This window comes from Oncorhynchus masou, chromosome 32 (genome assembly GCF_036934945.1).
Source record: "Oncorhynchus masou masou isolate Uvic2021 chromosome 32, UVic_Omas_1.1, whole genome shotgun sequence".
NCBI classification, from domain to species: domain Eukaryota; kingdom Metazoa; phylum Chordata; class Actinopteri; order Salmoniformes; family Salmonidae; genus Oncorhynchus; species Oncorhynchus masou.
The window spans coordinates 80,167,818-80,186,241 of NC_088243.1; the positions used below are offsets into that span (position 1 = coordinate 80,167,818).

At 46.2% G+C, this 18,424-nt stretch overlaps 1 protein-coding gene across 1 annotated transcript in view; it reads right to left on the reverse strand.

Moving 5' to 3' along the window:
* Positions 1–17,468: 17,468 nt before the first annotated feature.
* Positions 17,469–18,424, reverse strand: part of LOC135527123 (actin-binding LIM protein 3-like) — a 117,513-nt gene continuing 116,557 nt past the window's right edge. The window contains exons 21-22 of the mRNA XM_064955771.1: positions 18,153–18,233; positions 17,469–17,986 (exon numbers count right to left, since the gene is read on the reverse strand). Of these exons, the coding sequence (XP_064811843.1) occupies positions 17,873–17,986; positions 18,153–18,233 (195 nt within the window). The 3' untranslated portion in view covers positions 17,469–17,872. The remainder of the gene's footprint in view (positions 17,987–18,152; positions 18,234–18,424) is intronic.

Here is an 18,424-nt window from a genome sequence, read left to right on the forward strand (position 1 = left end):
TGTGCTCATTCCCTGTTCTCCAGACCCCTGATTTTCAGAAGAGATTTCTCGTGCAGGTGGACACTTCGGCTGTAGGAATTGGAGCTGTACTGGCCCAAGGGGAGCCAGGAGAAGAGCTTCCTGTGCTGTACCTGAGTCGGAAGCTGTTGCCCAGGGAAACCAGGTATTCTACAATCGAAAAGGAGTGCCTGGCTATAAAGTGCGCCCTAGATAGCCTCCGTTTCTACCTTCTTGGGAGGGAATTTGACCTGCACACGGACCACAGAGCACTGACCTGGATCCAGACCATGAAGGACCGGAATTCTCGTGTGACCAGGTGGTATCTGGAGCTCCAGCCCTTCAGGTTCTGTGTCCGTCACAAGGCAGGAAAAGAGAACGTTACTGCGGACTACCTATCAAGGCTCCCGAACATGGTCGCTTCAGGAGAGGAGGAAGGTAATGTGACGTAGAAGTCCGTCACTGGCCGCGGGCAGCATTTGGTTCTTTAACGCACACACATATTCATCACTCCTCCCTGCACCATTATAAGATAAGTTAACAATGTGGGTCGACACACAAATTAACTTCTGTCTTGGTGCATGCATTTCACACTTGTCAATGTTCATATTTGAGAGATACAATAATTATTATACTTATCAATGTTGTGGATGAGCGCATTGTTTGTTTGTTCTGTTCCTCTCTCTCCATCTCTGTAGCTTCCGGGTATGCTGGAAAAGGACCCGAGCTAAGGGAATTGGGTTGGCTTTATAGTGCCTGTCCCAAATGGCTCATTAATGCATATGGGCATATTGAAAGATATTGTCAGTAGTGATGTAATGTTGTAAATGTTATGTTGTGATATTGTTTAAAACTGTGTTGCAATGTATGTCCTTTAGTATGTTTAGTTCATGGAAAATGTAGGTTTGTATTGTTAATTGATTAATTAATTAGGGTTAATTGTTCTGAGGGGAGGGGCTAGCCCTACAAAGGGAGCCTCTCTTTCAGTCATGGAGAGGCAGTTTGGATTGAGCTGTGGATGGGGCAGCATTGTTTTTAAGCTGTCCCATAAGGTAGACGTTGATGGCAGTACTGTTGTTTTTTGTTCCGGAATCACTTGTAAATAAACACCTTTGCACAGAAGAACTTTTGCGGTTCCGCCATCTTTTTATTTTGATAGAGGTTAGGTTATCCAGTTAAGCCTTCTGGCCTACTCTACGTGACACTCTTCCTGTCCCCCTGTCCACTCCCTCTCTCTTCCTGTCCCCCTGTCCACTCCCTCTCTCTTCCTGTCCCCCTGTCCACTCCCTCTCTCTTCCTGTCCCCCTGTCCACTCCCTCTCTCTTCCTGTCCCCCTGTCCACTCCCTCTCTCTTCCTGTCCCCCTATCCCCTCCCTCTCTCTTCCTGTCCCCCTGTCTCCCTCCCTCTCATCTAACAGCAGGTGTAAAATAAACACCTGAGCAGGGTCGGCAAGAGCATCTGATTTTCAAGCTTTGCCTCATCTCTGCTTTTCCCTGAAAAATGGATGAAGGTGTTTATTTCAACCCCACTGAGGGTGCTCCCTTTCTGTTCCTCCCCCCTCTCTCTCCCTCCCTACATCTCTCCCTGCTTCTCTATAACCCTATCTCTCTCTCTCTACATCTCTATAACCCTCTCTCTCTCTCCCTCCCTACATCTCTATAACCCTCTCTCTCCCTTCCTACATCTCTCCCTGCTTCTCTATAACCCTATCTCTCTCTCTCTACATCTCTATAACCCTCTCTCTCCCTCCCTACATCTCTCCCTGCTTCTCTATAACCCTATCTCTCTCTCTCTACATCTCTGTAACCCGCTCTCTCCCTTCCTACATCTCTCCCTGCTTCTCTATAACCCTATCTCTCTCTCTACATCTCTATAACCCTCTCTCTCCCTTCCTACATCTCTCCCTGCCTCTCTATAACCCTCTCTCTCTCTCCCTACATCTCTGTTACCCTCGCTCTCTCTCCCTCCCTACATCTCTGTTACCCTCTCTCTCTCTCCCTCCCTACATCTCTATAACCCTCTCTCTCCCTCCCTACATCTCTAGAACCCTCTCTCTCCCTCCCTACATCTTTCCCTGCCTCTCTATAACCCTCTCTCCCTCCCTACATCTCTCCCTGCCTCTCTATAACCCTCTCTCTCCGTCCCTACATCTCTCCCTGCCTCTCTATAACCCTCTCTCTCCGTCCCTACATCTCTCCCTGCCTCTCTATAACCCTCTCTCTCCCTCCCTACATCTCTCCCTGCCTCTCTATAACCCTCTCTCTCCCTCCCTACATCTCTATAACCCTCTCTCTCCCTCCCTACATCTCTCCCTGCCTCTCTATAACCCTGTGCTAACTTCAATTCATATTTAAAATCAGTCCTGCTAAAATCAATTCATATTTAAATTCAACCCTGCTAACTTCAATTCATATTTAATTTCAACCTGCTAACTTCAATTTGTATTTAAAATCAGTCCTGCTAACTTCAATTCATATTTAAATGCAACTGTGCTAACTTCAATTCATATATAAATTCAAACATCACATTCCGCAAAAGCCTGAGAGAGCATGTCTTTGTGTCAAATTGTATTCTAATGGTCTAAGCATACACAAACTGTAACACAATCAATGTAAACGTGCACACACCCACTCACGCACGCAGACACGCACGCACGCACGCAGACACGCACGCACGCACGCACACAGCCTCTTCATTTTCTGGAACGATCTTTGGAATGTGTGGTATTCCCACCTGTGACACAGAGAGGTCGTGATATGACTATACAGGTCAGATGTATTACGTAGACCAGAGAGGTCAAGGTATGACTATACAGAGATCCGATCAGAGTGTTTCATGTCATTCTGTATTATTCTGGCCTCTATAATGATATACTGTATGTTGTGTCTCTATAATGATATACTGTATGTTGTGTCTCTATAATGATATACTGTATGTTGTGTCTCTATAATGATATACTGTATGTTGTGTCTCTATAAGGATATACTGTATGTTGTGTCTCTATAATGATATACTGTATGTTGTGTCTCTATAATGATATACTGTATGTTGTGTCTCTATAAGGATATACTGTATGTTGTGTCTCTATAAGGATATACTGTATGTTGTGTCTCTATAAGGATATACTGTATGTTCTGTGTCTGCTAAACCTTTCCATATGCTCACAGACACATTGAAGAGACAATTACCATGATTCAGCAAAGACAGCCTGGGATGATAAGGGGATGATGAGTGGATGAGGGGATGATGAGGGAATGTGCCCCAAATGCCACCCTATTTCTTTAAAAGTGCACTACTTTGACAAGATATTTATGAGTTCTGGTCAAAAGTAGTGCACTAAATAGGGTGGCATTTGTGATGCATACAATCCCACCAATGCTATGTGCCTCTGAGGGGTCAACCTCAACCTTTCCCCTCCCTGCACACACTCCCACCTGATGCTCCTGGACACACACACACACACACACACACACACACACACACACACACACACACACACACACACACACACACAATGGGCATTGGGCCATTACACTATTTCTCGGGTCGCTAGGCTTGGCTTTTTGCTCACACAGATCCTGCTGTGTTTGCTTTACAAACGGATGATTCCTTGGCTTGTTTTCAGCCAAGAGAAGAGAAGAAAAGGAGAGAGGAAGAGGGAGGAAAGGAAGAGGAGAGAGGTAGAGAAGAGAGGAAGATCAAGAGGTAGAGAGAAAGAAGAGAGAGTATGAGGTGGGTGGAAGAGGGTAGAGGGAGAGAAGAGAAGAGGAAATGAGAGGTAGAGGAGAAAGGAGAAGAAGGGAGGAAAAGGAGGAACATGAGGGAGAGGAGGATAGAGAATAGAGGAAGAGGAGAGAGACAGAGGGCTGAATAGAAGCTAGTAACAGAGTGGTGAAGAAGAGAAGGACAGAAGAGGAGGAGTGAGGAAGAGGAAGAGAGAGAGGGAGAGAGAGAAGAGGAGGGGGAGTGAGGGAGAGAACAGAGTGAGAGGAGAGAGGAGGAGAAGGAGGGAGGGAGGAAGAGGAAGAGAGAGGGAGAGAGAGAAGGGGAGGGGGAGTGAGGGAGAGAACAGAGTAAGAGGAGAGAGGAGGAGAAGGAAGGAGGGAGGAAGAGAAGAGGAGGGGGGGTGAGGGAGAGGGAGAGGGAGAGAACAGAGTAAGAGGAGAGAGGAGAAGGAGGGAGGGAGGAAGAGGAAGAGAGAGAGGGAGAGAGAGAAGAGGAGGGGGTGAGGGAGAGGGAGAGAACAGAGTAAGAGGAGAGAGGAGGAGAAGGAGGGAGGGAGGAAGAGGAAGAGAGGGGAGAGAGAGAAGAGGAGGGGGTGAGGGAGAGGGAGAGAACAGAGTAAGAGGAGAGAGGAGGAGGAGGGAGGGAGGAAGAGGAAGAGAGAGAGGGAGGGAGAGAGAGAAGAGGAGGGGGAGTGAGGGAGAGAACAGAGTAAGATGAGAGAGGAGAAGAAGGGGGAGGGAGGGAGGGGGAGAGAACAGAGTAAGAGGAGAGAGGAGGAGAAGGAGGGAGGGATGAAGAGAGAGAGAGGGAGAGAGAGAAGAGGGGGGGTGAGAGAGAGGGAGAGAACAGAGTTAGAGGATAGAGGAGGAGAAGGAGGGAGGGAGGAAGAGGAAGAGAGAGAGGGAGAGAGAGAAGAGGAGGGGGAGTGAGGGAGAGAACAGAGTAAGAGGAGAGAGGGGGAGAAGGAGGGAGGGAGGAAGAGAGAGAGGGAGAGAGGGAGAGGGAGAGAACAGAGTAAGAGGAGAGAGGAGGAGAAGGAGAAACATGAGGGAGAGGAGGATAGAGAACAGAGTAAGAGGAGAGAGGAGGAGAAGGAGGGAGGAAGAGAACAGAGTAAGAGGAGAGAGGAGGAGAAGGAGGAACATGAGGGAGAGGAGGATAGAGAACAGAGTAAGAGGAGAGAGGAGGAGAAGGAGGGAGGAAGAGAACAGAGTAAGAGGAGAGAGGAGGAGAAGGAGGAACATGAGGGAGAGGAGGATAGAGAACAGAGGTAGAGGAGGAGAAGGAGGGAGGGAGGAAGAGGAAGATGTAACTCGTAAACCTGTCACCTGAGCAGCTTCCTGTACTTGTACTACTTTCATTACAGTTCCTTCTCATCCATGTGTGTCCCTGCCTGGCTGGCTGGAAGACTGGTTGGAAGGCTGTGGGTGCTGGAGCTGGGCCTGAGAAGAGACCCTCCTGCTCTGGGTTTCACAATGCTCTAACCCCCCAAATTCTGCTAGTGGACCAGAGTCAGACCTGGGTTCAAATACTATTTGAGTGTTTTCTCTTGTCTGCCTAGAGTGCCAGACTTGTGAGTTGTGCACTCTTGTGACTATTCTATTGGTTCCATTGTGCGATCCAGGCAAGTTCAATCAAGTCCAGATAAATATTTGAAATGATTTTGAATGGTATTTGAACCCAGATTACTGTACTGGTTACTGTACTGGTTACTGTACTAGTTACTGTACTGGTTACTGTACTAGTTACTGTACTGGTTACTGTACTAGTTACTGTACTGGTTACTGTACTGGTTACTGTACTAGTTACTGTACTGGTTACTGTACTGGTTACTGTACTAGTTACTGTACTGGTTACTGTACTAGTTACTGTACTGGTTACTGTACTGGTTACTGTACTGGTTACTGTACTAGTTACTGTACTAGTTACTGTACTAGTTACTGTACTGGTTACTGTACTGGTTACTGTACTGGTTACTGTGCCTCCACTACAGAGTGTGGTTAGAGAGAACTGAGTCAGGGAAACATGTGAGTCCAATAAAAAGAGTTTCTCTGATTTATGAGGAGTCAGACCCAGTGGTGAGGGACCGAGGGGTTGGTTTCTCTGATTTATGAGGAGTCAGACCCAGTGGTGAGGGACCGAGGGGTTGGTTTCTCTGATTTATGAGGAGTCAGACCCAGTGGTGAGGGACCGAGGGGTTGGTTTCTCTGATTTATGAGGAGTCAGACCCAGTGGTGAGGGACCGAGGGGTTGGTTTCTCTGATTTATGAGGAGTCAGACCCAGTGGTGAGGGACCGAGGGGTTGGTTTTTCTGATTTATGAGGAGTCAGACCCAGTGGTGAGGGACCGAGGGGTTGGTTTCTCTGATTTATGAGGAGTCAGACCCAGTGGTGAGGGACCGAGGGGTTGGTTTCTCTGATTTATGAGGAGTCAGACCCAGTGGTGAGGGACCGAGGGGTTGGTTTTTCTGATTTATGAGGAGTCAGACCCAGTGGTGAGGGACCGAGGGGTTGGTTTTTCTGATTTATGAGGAGTCAGACCCAGTGGTGAGGGACCGAGGGGTTGGTTTCTCTGATTTATGAGGAGTCAGACCCAGTGGTGAGGGACCGAGGGGCTGGTTTCTCTGATTTATGAGGAGTCAGACCCAGTGGTGAGGGACCGAGGGGCTGGTTTCTCGGAACCCAGTTGTAATGCACAGACAGACAGACAGACAGTAGACACCACAGTCCAAGGTTCCTTCCAAAATGGCACCCTATTCCCTATATAGTGCACTCCTTTAGACTAGGGTACATGGTGACTACTTTTGTGATTCACACCAAAAGATTATCAGGAATTGCCCCCATGTCTTAATCTCCATCTCAAGGCAATGTGACCTTGGATTAGAGGACCAGGGAGATAGTATTTCAGGAATAACAAGTTACTTCTTTTCTGTTTGTTTGGCCAAAGCTCATGATCATAGTCTGAGAACAAGGTAAGGGGAAGAATAACACTAACAGAGCCCTGTGGGTGATCTAGCTCTGTACTACTACTACACACACACTAACAGAGCCCTGTGGGTGATCTAGCTCTGTACTACTACTACACACACACTAACAGAGCCCTGTGGGTGATCTAGCTCTGTACTACTACTACTACTACAACACACACACACACTAACAGAGCCCTGTGGGTGATCTAGCTCTGTACTACTACTACTACTACAACACACACACACACACACACACACACACACACACACACACACACACACACACACACACACACACACACACACACACACACACAGGACGTCTTAAAGACACAAACCTTTCGCTGTGGGAGACCTGACACAGCTGATCTCTTTATAACCTTTATGTTATAAACAGACAGAGAGAGAGAGAGAGACATGGTCCAACAACAAGCCCCAACCAGTGCAAGAGAAATTGAAAACCAACCCGTCTACAAACCCCTGTCCCACACAGACTGTCTCAAAAGGCTTATTTTCAAAACGTCATGACAACGTATTGTAGTTGAGAGTGAGGTATCAACATCAAAATGATTATCTTTCACTCAACGGAAACTGGAAGTTGTAGTTGGAGAGAGAATGCATTGGTCATGTCACAGTAAAACAGCTTGGGAGATGGAAGCAGCTGCAGACAAATGGTGTTAGGGCTGAGGCCCATTCCAGAAGTGCTGCTCCTTTCCCATGTTGCCTTGTCCACTTCCATTCACAGATTTAGCTGTAAATGACAGGATACGGGTGTGGGCCTAACTAAGACAGTAATAGCCTTTCCTAACCTCTGCAAAACTAGTGTTACTTATCCAGTGGCGACCCGTCATTTGGGGCAGGTGGGGCAGAGCCATCTGTTTTGAGCCCCACTAAAAAAAGGTTTGTTGCCTGTTTGCATGTTATTTTGGCAATAATATGTGTCACATATTTGTTTGCAAAAAATGTTTAAAAAAATAAATAAAATAAAAATCTTTGAGTTGATAAAGCCATAGAAAAACATTATTTTTTTGCTTTCTTGAGTCAGGCAGCTCCAAAATGCAGGTGTTTCAGCCCAGCTCAGTGCGTTCTGTGGTGGTGGGGTAGCTAATGGTAAATACGGAGCATAGGGGTTGGTAATGTTCTCTAGTTGCGCCATGATTGGCTCAGTGTTCTGTCACTCATGGGAACACTACGTCACCGCCAAGTTTAGGGGTAGAGCTTGAAAATTCAAGCCCCTTGGGTGCTGCCATAGAGTTACAGTAGAAGTATCCATCCAAGAAGACTCAAGGTCATTGGTCACAGATAAAATTATGTCAATGCTTTGATTGGACTGATCATGTCTACATCATACTTTCAGAATCTTAGTTAGCAAGCTAGCAGTCATCATATCGTCATGAATCAAGTCCATAATCTACTGGCAAATCCTTTTTAAATTCTGAAGATAAATTATTGATAAAACGTGTCAGTGCTCATCGGCCATTGGACATAAACATTACACAAGTTGGAGATCGCAAATTCAACAATGATTAGTTTGGAAGGAATCAGTGGCTGACTGCAAGCATTGCAAAGCAAAACCACTAGCCTGCTATTCAGTGCAGGGTTGGTGGGGGAAGGCTAGGGGAAAACGTATCGCTGCCTGCAGCGTTGGTGGGGGAAGGCTAGGGGAAAACGTATCGCTGCCTGCAGCGTTGGTGGGGGAAGGCTAGGGGAAAACGTATCGCTGCCTGCAGCGTTGGTGGGGAATGGCTAGGGGAAAACGTATCGCTGCCTGCAGCGTTGGTGGGGAAGGCTAGGGGAAAACATATCGCTGCCGGCAGCGTTGGTGGGGGAAGGCTAGGATAAAACATATCGCTGCCTGCAGCGTTGGTGGGGGAAGGCTAGGGGAAAACATATCGCTGCCTGCAGCGTTGGTGGGGGAAGGCTAGGGGAAAACGTATCGCTGCCTGCAGCGTTGGTGGGGGAAGGCTAGGGGAAAACATATCGCTGCCTGCAGCGTTGGTGGGGGAAGGCTAGGGGAAAACGTATCGCTGCCGGCAGCGTTGGTGGGGGAAGGCTAGGATAAAACGTATCGCTGCCTGCAGCGTTGGAGGGGGAAGGCTAGGGGAAAACGTATCGCTGCCTGCAGGGTTGGTGGGGGAAGGCTAGGGAAAAACATATCGCTGTCTGCAGGGTTGAAGGGGGAAGGCTAGGGGAAAACATATTGATGTCTGCAGGGTTGAAGGGGGAAGGCTAGGGGAAAACATATCGCTGCCTGCAGCGTTGGTGGGGGAAGGCTAGGGGAAAACGTATCGCTGCCGGCAGCGTTGGTGGGGGAAGGCTAGGGGAAAACGTATTGCCAGTGTTGGAGGGGGAAGGCTAGGGGAAAACGTATCGCCAGCGTTGGAGGGGGAAGGCTAGGGGAAAACGTATCGCTGCATGCAGGGTTGAAGGAAGAAGGCTAGGGGAAAACATATCGCTGCCTGCAGGGTTGGAGGGGGAAGGCTAGGGAAAAACGTATCGCTGCCTGCAGCGTTGGATGGGGAAGGCGAGGGGAAAATGTATCGCTGCCTGCAGGGTTGGTGGGGGAAGGTTAGGATAAAACGTATCGCTGCCTGCAGCGTTGGAGGGGGAAGGCTAGGATAAAACGCATCGCTGCCTGCAGCGTTGGAGGGGGAAGGCTAGGATAAAACGTATCGCTGCCTGCAGCGTTGGAGGGGGAAGGCTAGGGGAAAACGTATCGCTGCCTGCAGGGTTGGTGGAGGAAGGCTAGGGGAAAACGTATCGCTGCCTGCAGGGTTGGTGGAGGAAGGCTAGGGGAAAACGTATCGCTGCCTGCAGGGTTGGTGCGGGAAGGTGAAGGGAATACATATCGCTGCCTGCAGTGTTGGTGTGGGAAAGGCTAGGGGAAAACGTATCGCTGCTTGCAACGTTGGAGGGGAAAGGCTAGGGGAAAACGTATCGCTGCCTGCAGCATTGGATGGGGAAGGCTAGGGGAAAATGTATCGCTGCCTGCAGGGTTGGTGGGGGAAGGCTAGGGGAAAACGTATCGCTGCCTGCAGCGTTGGAGGGGGAAGGCTAGGGGAAAACATTTCGCTGTCTGCAGGGTTGAAGGGGGAAGGCTAGGGGAAAACGTATCGCTGCCTGCAGCGTTGGTGGGGAAGGCTAGGGGAAAACGTATCGCCAGCGTTGGAGGGGGAAGGCTCGGGGAAAACGTATAGCTGCCTGCAGGGTTGGAGGAAGAAGGCTAGGGGAAAACATATCGCTGCCTGCAGGGTTGGAGGGGGAAGGCTAGGGGAAAACATATCGCTGCCTGCAGGGTTGGTGGGGGAAGGCTAGGATAAAACGTATTGCTGCCTGCAGCGTTGGAGGGGGAAGGCTAGTGGAAAACGTATCGCTGCCTGCAGCGTTGGAGGGGGAAGGCTAGGGGAAAACGTATCGCTGCCTGCAGGGTTGGTGGGGGAAGGCTAGGATAAAACGTATCGCTGCCTGCAGCGTTGGAGGGGGAAGGCTAAGATAAAACGTATCGCTGCCTGCAGGGTTGGTGGAGGAAGGCTAGGGGAAAACGTATCGCTGCCTGCAGGGTTGGTGGGGGAAGGCTAGGGGAAAACATATCGCTGCCTGCAGCGTTGGAGGGGGAAGGCTAGGGGAAAACATATCACTGCCTGCAGTGTTGGAGGGGGAAGGCTGGGGAAAATGTATCGCTGCCTGCAGGGTTGGAGGGGGAAGGCTAGGGGAAAACATATCACTGCCTGCAGTGTTGGAGGGGGAAGGCTGGGGAAAATGTATCGCTGCCTGCAGGGTTGGAGGGGGAAGGCTAGGGGAAAATGTATCGCTGCCTGCAGGGTTGGTGGGGGAAGGCTAGGGGAAAACGTATCGCTGCCTGCAGCGTTGGAGGGGGAAGGCTAGGGGAAAACATATCGCTGCCTGCAGCGTTGGTGGGGGAAGGCTAGGGGAAAACATATCGCTACCTGCAGCGTTGGTGGGGGAAGGCTAGGGGAAAACATATCGCTGCCTGCAGCGTTGGTGGGGAAGGCTAGGGAAAACATATCGCTGCCTGCAGCGTTGGAGGGGGAAGGCGAGGGGAAAACGTATCGCTGCCTGCAGGGTTGGTGGGGGAAGGCTAGGGGAAAACGTATCGCTGCCTGCAGCGTTGGAGGGGGAAGGCGAGGGGAAAACGTATCGCTGCCTGCAGGGTTGGTGGGGGAAGGCTAGGATAAAACGTATTGCTGCCTACAGCGTTGGAGGGGGAAGGCTAGGGGAAAACGTATCGCTGCCTGCAGGGTTGAAGGGGGAAGGCTAGGGGAAAATGTATCGCTGCCTGCAGGGTTGGTGGGGGAAGGCTAGGGGAAAACATATCGCTGTCTGCAGGGTTGAAGGGGGAAGGCTAGGGGAAAACGTATCGTTGCCTGCAGGGTTGGAGAGGGAAGGCTAGGGGAAAACGTATCGCTGTCTGCAGCGTTGGTTGGGGAAGGCTAGGGGAAAACATATCGCTGCCTGCAGCGTTGGTGGGGGAAGGCTAGGATAAAACGTATCGCTGCCTGCAGCGTTGGTTGGGGAAGGCTAGGGGAAACATATCGCTGTCTGCAGCGTTGGTTGGGGAAGGCTAGGGGAAAACATATCGCTGCCTGCAGCATTGGTGGGGGAAGGCTAGGGGAAAACATATCGCTGCCTGCGGTGTTGGGAGACGAGTTGTACCGCTTACGAAGACAAGTCAAACTAAACACAGTAAGGTGGTAAACCGACGATCATTCCAAGTATTCTGGACGATCACATTTTTCTAAAGCCTTTGGCCAACGGACAGCGCACTTAGACCATAGTAATATAAAAATAATTCCAACAATCCAATTCCCTGCTCCATTCTCTGCAAAGTGATGTTCTGATGTTGTCAACAAAATGATGAGAATCCTAAACAGGCAATTAGTCTACAGTTAGCCTCTCTACTAGCCTTCTCTATGCATGAATAATCAACTGAGTTTGTGTAGCAGTATGGCAGCAGTTCCCATGTCAAACAATTGTGCAATTAAAGTTGCAATTTATGCGCATATCCCTATTGGTTAGTTAAAAAAAAACAGTTGCACAACTTTGAAATAATAGCTACTTAATAGCTTACTTTGTGTCATTTTACACTATGGATTAACTTGAAATGAAAAGTGGATTAAGACTGACACTTACATCTGTTGTTGGTGTCCATCGCGGTGGAAGTAATGGATGAGAGAGAGGTGGTTTCCTGGGCTCACCTGGAGACTGTGACGGAGAACCGCCCCATGTGAGACCGTGCTGACAGCTACACTTGATACATAGCAGACTCCTTTTCTCTCTCTCTCTCTCTCTCTCTGCATCTCTCAATGAAGTTGCAGAGAAATGAACAGCCCGCTCTTTGCTGGGACCTAGAGCTAGTACCCTTATAGAGCAGTATGGCAATAACCCTTCCTACCTCTAACTGCAAAAAGGTCTGAGTCTTGGTGGCACAGATGGTTGTGGGTTCACCCCATGATGCAGAAGTACAACATACATATACACACACATATTCAGTCATTCATTGATCGATTGACAGTCACATACACATGAAAACATCATTTTATTGGAATAAATTATACATGATGTAACTGTAAATAGCTATGAAAAGGAGATAGTTACAGTGTGTTTTGTAGTTTCAAATGAAAACAAATGATACATTTGATCAAATAATACCCGGACTATGAACGCATCCCTGTATTGAACATGTTTTCAGCCCAGGAGTAGGATCAATACGTGTCAAGGAAACCAACCCTCTGAATATTGTGTTATGACCGTTTATCTGCAACCTACGTGTTGTGGCTGGATACGTCTTCATAACTGCAAACAACTGTCGTCTGGAACTGTATGTTAACCAAGCTGCACACTTCTCATTTCATGTCTGAAATACAAAGTGTGTTTAATGTTTGTTTGTGCAATGTTCCAAGATGAATACCTATTCATAATTCAACTAAAGACGGACATTATCCCCGTGTGTAAGCAATAGTGTTCCCTCTATCACAACGCTACAGCAGGTACGTCTAGCGTGTGTTCGTTTTCCTGACAGTGAATACATCCAGTCTGAGGCCTATCGTTGTGTGAATAATTATCACATCTGGTGGAGCAAAAATCATTCTTTTGTACTGTACACATTCACAATGTGAAGCAATGTTTTCATTCTCAGACAAATAATTTCATGATGTCATTGGAATACAGGTATGATGTCATTAAAATATAGGTATGATGTCATTAAAATATAGGTATGATGTCATTAAAAGATGGGCATGCTGCCAGTATCACTGTAAACCACGAGATACAAGTAGTAAAGTAGAAGGAGAAATGATCATCAATGAGCATCCATTTAAAAAACATAGGCATTGTGTTTATTCGTCCAACCATTAATTCATAAATTCATTCATTCAGATAAAGTGGTGTAAATTATATCTACATTCTAGTCACTTAGTTTGCTGGTGCTGCACACTCATAATGTATAAAATCATCCACAATAGTAAGGCAAAGCCAAAAGTCTCCGGACCTTTGTGTCTCTCCTTCTCTCTCTCTCTCTTATGACCCTGGGCAGTGGTGGGGTGGGGAGGGTTTAGTTCAGGCTGTGGCAGTGAAATTACACATTCCGTCTGTCTGTCTGTCTGTCTGTCTGTCTGTCTGTCGCAACTCTCTCATTCTGACGTAAGACCTCTCTCTGTTGTCATTAACAGTCTCTCTCTCTCTCTCTCTCTATTTAGAACAGTCTCTCTCTCTCTCTCTATTTAGAACAGTCTCTCTCTCTCTCTATTTAGAACAGTCTCTCTCTCTCTCTCTATTTAGAACAGTCTCTCTCTCTGTCTCTATTTAGAACAGTCTCTCTCTCTGTCTCTATTTAGAACAGTCTCTCTCTCTGTCTCTATTTAGAACAGTCTCTCTCTCTGTCTCTATTTAGAACAGTCTCTCTCTCTCTCTATTTAGAACAGTCTCTCTATCTCTCTATTTAGAACTCTCTATCTCTCTATTTAGAACTCTCTCTCTCTCTCTCTCTCTCTCTCTCTCTCTCTCTCTCTCTCTCTCTCTCTCTCTCTCTCTCTCTCTCTCTCTCTCTCTCTCTCTCTCTCTCTCTCTCTCTCTCTCTCTCTCTCTCTCTCTCTCTCTCTCTCTCTCTCTCTCTCTCTCTCTATTTAGAACAGTCTCTCTCTCTCTCTATTTAGAACAGTCTCTCTCTCTCTCTATTTAGAACAGTCTCTCTCTCTCTCTATTTAGAACAGTCTCTCTCTCTCTCTATTTAGAACAGTCTCTCTCTGTCTCTATTTAGAACAGTCTCTCTCTGTCTCTATTTAGAACAGTCTCTCTCTGTCTCTATTTAGAACAGTCTCTCTCTGTCTCTATTTAGAACAGTCTCTCTCTCTGTCTCTATTTAGAACAGTCTCTCTCTCTCTCTCTATTTAGAACAGTCTCTCTCTCTCTCTATTTAGAACAGTCTCTCTCTGTCTCTATTTAGAACAGTCTCTCTCTGTCTCTATTTAGAACAGTCTCTCTCTCTCTCTATTTAGAACAGTCTCTCTCTCTCTCTATTTAGAACAGTCTCTCTCTCTCTATTTAGAACAGTCTCTCTCTGTCTCTATTTAGAACAGTCTCTCTGTCTCTATTTAGAACAGTCTCTCTCTCTGTCTCTATTTAGAACAGTCTCTCTCTCTCTCTCTATTTAGAACAGTCTCTCTCTCTCTCTCTCTCTCTCTCTCTCTCTCTCTCTCTCTCTCTCTCTCTCTCTCTCTCTCTCTCTCTCTCTCTCTCTCTCTCTATTTAGAACAGTCTCTCTCTCTCTCTATTTAGAACAGTCTCTCTCTCTCTCTATTTAGAACAGTCTCTCTCTCTCTCTCTATTTAGAACAGTCTCTCTCTCTCTCTCTATTTAGAACAGTCTCTCTCTGTCTCTATTTAGAACAGTCTCTCTCTCTGTCTCTATTTAGAACAGTCTCTCTCTCTCTCTCTATTTAGAACAGTCTCTCTCTCTCTATTTAGAACAGTCTCTCTCTCTCTCTCTCTCTCTCTCTCTCTCTCTCTCTCTCTCTCTCTCTCTCTCTCTCTCTCTCTCTCTCTCTCTCTCTCTCTCTATTTAGAACAGTCTCTCTCTCTCTCTATTTAGAACAGTCTCTCTATCTCTCTATTTAGAACAGTCTCTCTCTCTCTATTTAGAACAGTCTCTCTCTCTCTCTATTTAGAACAGTCTCTCTCTGTCTCTATTTAGAACAGTCTCTCTCTCTGTCTCTATTTAGAACAGTCTCTCTCTCTCTCTATTTAGAACAGTCTCTCTCTCTCTATTTAGAACAGTCTCTCTCTCTCTCTATTTAGAACAGTCTCTCTATCTCTCTATTTAGAACAGTCTCTCTCTCTCTCTATTTAGAACAGTCTCTCTATCTCTCTATTTAGAACAGTCTCTCTATCTCTCTATTTAGAACAGTCTCTCTATCTCTCTATTTAGAACAGTCTCTCTATCTCTCTATTTAGAACAGTCTCTCTCTCTCTCTCTCTCTCTCTCTCTCTCTCTCTCTCTCTCTCTCTCTCTCTCTCTCTATTTAGAACAGTCTCTCTCTCTCTCTCTATTTAGAACAGTCTCTCTATCTCTCTATTTAGAACAGTCTCTCTCTCTCTCTATTTAGAACAGTCTCTCTATCTCTCTATTTAGAACAGTCTCTCTCTCTCTCTATTTAGAACAGTCTCTCTATCTCTCTATTTAGAACAGTCTCTCTCTCTCTCTCTCTCTCTCTCTCTCTCTCTCTCTCTCTCTATGTAGAACAGTCTCTCTCTCTCTCTATTTAGAACAGTCTCTCTCTCTCTCTCTCTCTATGTAGAACAGTCTCTCTCTCTCTATTTAGAACAGTCTCTCTCTCTCTCTCTCTCTCTCTCTCTCTCTCTCTCTCTCTCTATTTAGAACAGTCTCTCTCTCTATTTAGAAAAGTCTATTTCTCTCTCTCTCTCTATTTAGAACAGTCTCTCTCTCTCTCTATTTAGAACAGTCTCTCTCTGTCTCTATTTAGAACAGTCTCTCTCTGTCTCTATTTAGAACAGTCTCTCTCTCTGTCTCTATTTAGAACAGTCTCTCTCTCTCTCTCTATTTAGAACAGTCTCTCTCTCTCTCTCTATTTAGAACAGTCTCTCTCTCTCTCTCTCTCTCTCTCTCTCTCTCTCTCTCTCTCTCTCTCTATTTAGAACAGTCTCTCTCTCTCTCTCTCTCTCTCTCTCTCTCTCTCTCTCTCTCTCTCTCTCTCTCTCTCTCTCTCTCTCTCTCTCTCTCTCTCTCTCTCTCTCTCTCTCTCTCTCTCTCTCTCTCTCTCTCTCTCTCTCTCTCTCTCTCTCTCTCTCTCTCTCTATTTAGAACAGTCTCTCTCTCTCTCTATTTAGAACAGTCTCTCTCTCTCTCTATTTAGAACAGTCTCTCTCTCTCTCTATTTAGAACAGTCTCTCTCTCTCTCTATTTAGAACAGTCTCTCTCTGTCTCTATTTAGAACAGTCTCTCTCTGTCTCTATTTAGAACAGTCTCTCTCTGTCTCTATTTAGAACAGTCTCTCTCTGTCTCTATTTAGAACAGTCTCTCTCTCTGTCTCTATTTAGAACAGTCTCTCTCTCTCTCTATTTAGAACAGTCTCTCTCTCTCTCTATTTAGAACAGTCTCTCTCTGTCTCTATTTAGAACAGTCTCTCTCTGTCTCTATTTAGAACAGTCTCTCTCTCTCTCTATTTAGAACAGTCTCTCTCTCTCTCTATTTAGAACAGTCTCTCTCTCTCTATTTAGAACAGTCTCTCTCTGTCTCTATTTAGAACAGTCTCTCTGTCTCTATTTAGAACAGTCTCTCTCTCTGTCTCTATTTAGAACAGTCTCTCTCTCTCTCTCTATTTAGAACAGTCTCTCTCTCTCTCTCTCTCTCTCTCTCTCTCTCTCTCTCTCTCTCTCTCTCTCTCTCTCTCTCTATTTAGAACAGTCTCTCTCTCTCTCTATTTAGAACAGTCTCTCTCTCTCTCTATTTAGAACAGTCTCTCTCTCTCTCTATTTAGAACAGTCTCTCTCTCTCTCTCTATTTAGAACAGTCTCTCTCTGTCTCTATTTAGAACAGTCTCTCTCTCTGTCTCTATTTAGAACAGTCTCTCTCTCTCTCTCTATTTAGAACAGTCTCTCTCTCTCTATTTAGAACAGTCTCTCTCTCTCTCTCTCTCTCTCTCTCTCTCTCTCTCTCTCTCTCTCTCTCTCTCTCTCTCTCTCTCTCTCTCTCTCTCTCTCTCTCTCTCTATTTAGAACAGTCTCTCTCTCTCTCTATTTAGAACAGTCTCTCTCTCTCTCTATTTAGAACAGTCTCTCTCTCTCTCTATTTAGAACAGTCTCTCTCTCTCTCTCTATTTAGAACAGTCTCTCTCTGTCTCTATTTAGAACAGTCTCTCTCTCTGTCTCTATTTAGAACAGTCTCTCTCTCTCTCTCTATTTAGAACAGTCTCTCTCTCTCTATTTAGAACAGTCTCTCTCTCTCTCTATTTAGAACAGTCTCTCTATCTCTCTATTTAGAACAGTCTCTCTCTCTCTCTATTTAGAACAGTCTCTCTATCTCTCTATTTAGAACAGTCTCTCTATCTCTCTATTTAGAACAGTCTCTCTATCTCTCTATTTAGAACAGTCTCTCTATCTCTCTATTTAGAACAGTCTCTCTCTCTCTCTCTCTCTCTCTCTCTCTCTCTCTCTCTATTTAGAACAGTCTCTCTCTCTCTCTCTATTTAGAACAGTCTCTCTATCTCTCTATTTAGAACAGTCTCTCTCTCTCTCTATTTAGAACAGTCTCTCTATCTCTCTATTTAGAACAGTCTCTCTCTCTCTCTATTTAGAACAGTCTCTCTATCTCTCTATTTAGAACAGTCTCTCTCTCTCTCTCTCTCTCTCTCTCTCTCTCTATGTAGAACAGTCTCTCTCTCTCTCTATTTAGAACAGTCTCTCTCTCTCTCTCTCTCTATGTAGAACAGTCTCTCTCTCTCTATTTAGAACAGTCTCTCTCTCTCTCTCTCTCTCTCTCTCTCTCTCTCTCTCTCTATTTAGAACAGTCTCTCTCTCTATTTAGAAAAGTCTATTTCTCTCTCTCTCTCTATTTAGAACAGTCTCTCTCTCTCTCTATTTAGAACAGTCTCTCTCTCTCTCTATTTAGAACAGTCTCTCTCTCTCTCTCTCTCTCTCTCTCTCTCGTTAGAAGAGTCGGGCCTGTTTCTTCATTTCGTTCCTCTTCCAGAGAGCCAGCCGGTCAAACTCTGTCAAGTTCATCCCAAACACCTGTAGGAACTCCTCGGGACTCAGATGACGCTGGAAGACATAGAAACACAGGGAGACACTGTAGTATGACTCATGAAGACTATGTGGATAATGTCTGGATTAGTGACCTTTAACTAGAAGCAAGGATAGGAGGCAGCATTGGACATATTATTTAATGAAATATCAACCACCAAATTAAGCCAGGTCAGAACCTCACCTCTAGTCTGGCTCTATCTACGTCTTTAGGCAGTCTGTGTCTCCCCCTGGTGGTCACGATCAGTACTTCATACGGGTACACCTGCAACAGACAGGTCAGATAGAGGTAGAAGATATGTGTAGTTAACAGGGTTGGGTTCAAATCAGGAAGTATACTTAAATTCCAATTCCTATTCTGATAATACTTGCAATTTCATGTTACTTCCTGAATTGATTGAAGTGAAATGGAATTGACCACAAACCACATATCTCAGGTGAACAGCTTCAGCAGCT